The 4,336-nt window shown below is 46.1% G+C and overlaps 1 protein-coding gene across 1 annotated transcript in view; it reads left to right on the top strand.

The window, feature by feature from the left end:
- Positions 1-4,336, top strand: part of SLC39A11 (solute carrier family 39, member 11) — a 291,460-nt gene that overhangs the window by 8,551 nt on the left and 278,573 nt on the right. Inside the window, exon 3 of the mRNA XM_010856086.1 lies at positions 1,771-1,809. Within this exon, the coding sequence (XP_010854388.1) occupies positions 1,771-1,809 (39 nt within the window). The remainder of the gene's footprint in view (positions 1-1,770; positions 1,810-4,336) is intronic.

The following is a 4,336-nucleotide window of genomic DNA, read 5'->3' as shown; positions in this document are numbered from 1 at the left end:
GTTGAACTGTGGTGTTGGAGAAAACTCTTGAGAGTCCCTTGGACTGCAAGGAGATCCAACCAGTCCATCTTAAAGGAAATCAGTCCTGGGTGTTCATTGGAAGAACTGATATTGAAGCTGAAACTCCAATACTTTGGCCACCTGATGTGAAGAGCTGACTCATTGTCAGACCCTGATGAAGACCCATATGAAGACCCATGTAAAGACCCTGATGCTGGGAAAGATTGAAGGCAGGAGGAGAAGGGGACAACAGAGGATGAGATGGTTGGATGGCATCACCGACTCGATGGAGACAGGGAGGCCTGGCGTGCTGCAGTCCATGAGGTCACAAAGAGTTAGACACGACTGAGCGACTGAACTAAACTGAGCTGAACTGAACCCCTGCCCTCCCCTGCAGCAATCCTTTCAGGGTCCCTTGCAATCCCTACCCCAGTCCCCTACTGCATTCCAAGGGCAGCCCCTCTCCTGGTCTCCAACAGCAGAGTTTCGTTTTCTCTGTTTTGTAGAGTGTATTGTATAGTGTATGCTCTTCTATGTCTGGCTGATTTCACCCTATTTATTGCTCAGTTGGTAAAGAATCCTCCTGCAATGCAGGAGACCATGGTTCAATTCCTGGGTCGGGAAGATCTGCTGGAGAAGGGATAGGCAACCCACTCCAGTATTCTTGGGCTTCCCTTGCGGCTCAGCTGGTAAAGAATCTGCCTGCAATGCGGGAGACCTGGCTTTGATCCCTGGGCTGGGAAGATCCCCTTGAGAAGGCAACTGCTACCCACTCCAGTATTCTCACCTGGAGAATTCCATGGACTACAGTCCATGGGGTCACAAAGAGTTGGACACGACTGAGTGACTTGCACTTTCACCGTTTTTGCATTTCCCGAATGCCGCTGCCTGACTGTGAGCTCCAGTCACGTGTGTATGCGTGTTCTCCTTCCTACATGGTGTTCTCTGTGTGTATACATCTTCGTGACCTATCCATTCTGCCTCTGTGGACCTCTGGGTAGTTTTGAGTTTCAGCTCTCACAAGTAGTGCCATAAAAAGCATTTTTGCCCACAAGTCCGCTGAATCCAAGTATGTGTTTCTGTTGGTAATTACGCATGGCCCTCACTGCTGAGTCATAGGGCATGCTGATGAAGTTTCACTTTGAGCGGATGCTGCCAGCTTTCCAAAGTGGCTGGACCAGCTTGTACGCCCACCTGCAGTGCCGGAGGATTTTGGTTGGTCCACATGCTCCTTGTCAGTACTTGTCAATTTCCAACTTTATACCAGCTCCTTAGTGAAGTCGCTCAGTCGTGTCCGACTCTTTGTGACCCCTACCAGGCTTCTCAGTCCGTGGGGTTTTCCAGGCAAGAGTACTGGAGTAGGTTTCCACTTCCTTCCCCAGGGGATATTCCCGACCCAGGGATCGAACCTGGGTCTCCCGCATTGTAGGCAGACGCTTTACCCTCTGAGCCACCAGGAAAGCCCATACCAGCTCCTTACTAAAGGTTTATAGCCATGGTTCACAGGGAGCGCTGAGAAAGATGTAAAGCACGTGGACCAATGAGAGCCAAGGATCGTGCTAAATGAAGCCTCTCATTGGTTGTGGGATGCATGGACGGTTTAAAAAAAATTTTTTCCCCCCTGACTCTTGGCTCATTTTATAAAGACGTGGGTCCAGGGTTCCAGATATATTTGCATGTCTTTATTCATGTGGCTTTCTTAGGCTTATGATTGCCTCCTATCCCATGAAACGTTTCTTAGAAACTGAAACATCTTTTTTTCATTTTCAGAGGCGGATCTTAGATGGAAGCCTTGGCTTTGCTGCAGGGGTAAGTCAGCACATGGTGGGAGGGATCTGAGTGGAGAATGTTTCTTCTGTTATTTCTCTGCCAAGGGGTATTTCCAGCCTCTGACCTTGTGGCCACGTTCCCCCTTTGTAATCTCCAGTTGCCAATGGCTCCCTCTGATCGCTGACCCTGTTTGCATCCAGCAAAGGGAATGCCCCTGCCTTTCCTTAGACAGAGAAAGAGGCTTGTTGGCAGCCGTCTCAGGACTTGTAAATAAGTATTCCAAGTGAGGTATATATGTTTAGGGAGGGCTTAGCACAGAGCTCTGTTGGCACTAATCAAATACGTTCTTTACTCCTCCTTGTCACCCATAAGACCTTATATTATGGATATTTTCAAACACGTACAAAAGTGGAGAGAATCCCATAAGGTACCCCCAGCGTCCCCACAGCTCAGCTTCAATCATTAGTGACATTTGCTAAGCTCATTTAACATACCCCTCCTCCCCCAACCTCCCTCCGCCTAGTGTACGTGGGAGGGAGACTGTTTTGTAAAAGCAAATCTCAGACATCATATAATTTCACTTGTAAATTCAATGCACAACTCTAACTGAATGATGATAAAAAAAAGAAAAACATAGTTGGCATGGTATTATCACACCTACCAAAATTAATATTTCCTTATTAGTATCCAATATTTGACTTCACAGACTTCCTCTGTTTTTCAAAGGTGTCTCCTAAAACTGTTTTGTTAGAATCACGATCCAAACAAGATTTTTATATTCAATTTGTTTCCTTTTTTTGGGGCATAGCTCAAGGTTTACTGGGTCTTAGTTCCCTGACCAGGGATGAAACCTGGGCCTTGGCAGTGACGGCATCAAGTCCTAACCACCGGACCACTGGGGAGCAGCCTTGAATTTGTTTCATACTGAGTATCTTCAGTCTCTTTTATTATTTAACAGTACTCTCCCCCACCCCACCATTTCCACCCCTACCCCTAGTAACTTGTTAGAGAAGCTGAGTCGTTGGTCTGTAGAACGTCCCATGATTTGACCTTGGCGGATTGCCTCCTGGTGCTGTTGAACTTGTTCCTCTGTCCCCTGGGTCTCCCGTAAACTGGGAGTCAGACCTAGAGGCTCACTTAGTGCAGATTCCATTTTCTAGGCATGAATACCACCTGGAGGTGCTGTGTATTCCACTCTCATCAATCACATTCAGTTCAGGTCAGTCGCACAGTCGAGTCCGACTCTTTGCGACCCCATGGACTGCAGCACGCCAGGCCTCCTTGACCATCACCAAATCCCGCTCAAAGTCCAGCTCAAACTCATCTCCATTGAGTCAGTGATGCCATCCAACCATCTCATCGTCTGTCATCCCCTTCTCCTCCTGCCTTCGGTCTTTCCCAGCATCAGAGTCTTTTCCAGTGAGTCAGCTCTTCGAATCAGGTGGCCAAAGTATTGCAGTTTCAGCTTCAGCATCAGTCCTTTCAGTGAATATTCAGGACTGATTTCCTTTAGGATGGACTGGTTGGATCTCCTTGCAGTCCAAGGGACTCTCAAGAATCTTCTCCAACACCACAGTTCAGAAGCATCAATTCTTCGGTGCTCAGCTTTCTTTATAGTCCAACACTCACATCCATACATAACTACTGGAAAAACCATAGCTCTGACTAGATGGACCTTTCTGGCAAAGTAATGTCTCTGCTTTTGAATATGCTGTCTAGGTTGGTCATAACTTTTTTTCCAAGGAGCAAGCATCTTTTAATTTCAGGGCTGCAGTCACCATCTGCAGTGATTTTGGAGCCCAAAAAAATAAAGCCTCTCACTGTTTCCATTGTTTCCCCATCTATTTGCCATGAAGTGATGGGACCGGATGCTATGATCTTAGTTTTCTGAATGTTGAGTTTTAAGCCAACTTTTTCACTCTCCTCTTTCACTTTCATCAAGAGGCTCTTTAGTTCCTCTTCACTTTCTGCCATAAGGGTACTGTTATCTGCATATCTGAGGTTATTGATATTTCTCCCAGCAATCTTGATTCCAGCTTGTGCTTCATCCAGCCTGGCATTTCACAAGATGAACTCTGCATATAAGTTAAATAAGCAGGGTGACAATATACAGCCTTGACAAACTCCTTTCCCTATTTGGAACCGGTCTGCTGTTCCATGTCCAGTTCTAACTGTTGCTTCTTGACTTGCATAAAGATTTCTCAGGAGGCAGGTCAGGTAGTCTGGTATTCCCATCTCTTGAAGAACTTTTCACAATTTGTTGTGATCCACACAGTCAAAGGGTGTGGCGTAATCAATAAAAGAGTAGATGTTTTTCTGGAATTCTGTTGCGTTTTTGATGATCCAGCAGATGTTGGCAATTTGATCTCTGGTTCCTCTGCCTTTTCTAAATCCAGCTTGAACATCTGGAAGTTCTCGGTTTCCATATTGTTGAAGCCTAGCTTGAAGAATTTTGAGTATTACTTTGTTAGCATGTGAGATGAGTGCAATTGTGCGCTGGTTTGAACATTCTTTGGCATTGCCTTTCTTTGGGATTGGAATGAAAACTGACCTTTTCCAGTCTTGT

Source organism: Bison bison, unplaced genomic scaffold (assembly GCF_000754665.1).
Source record: "Bison bison bison isolate TAMUID 2011002044 unplaced genomic scaffold, Bison_UMD1.0 scf7180017864371, whole genome shotgun sequence".
Taxonomy (NCBI): Eukaryota; Metazoa; Chordata; class Mammalia; order Artiodactyla; family Bovidae; genus Bison; species Bison bison.
The sequence above is the reverse complement of the archived record's forward strand: the minus strand, read 5'-3'. Positions and strand labels throughout refer to the sequence as shown.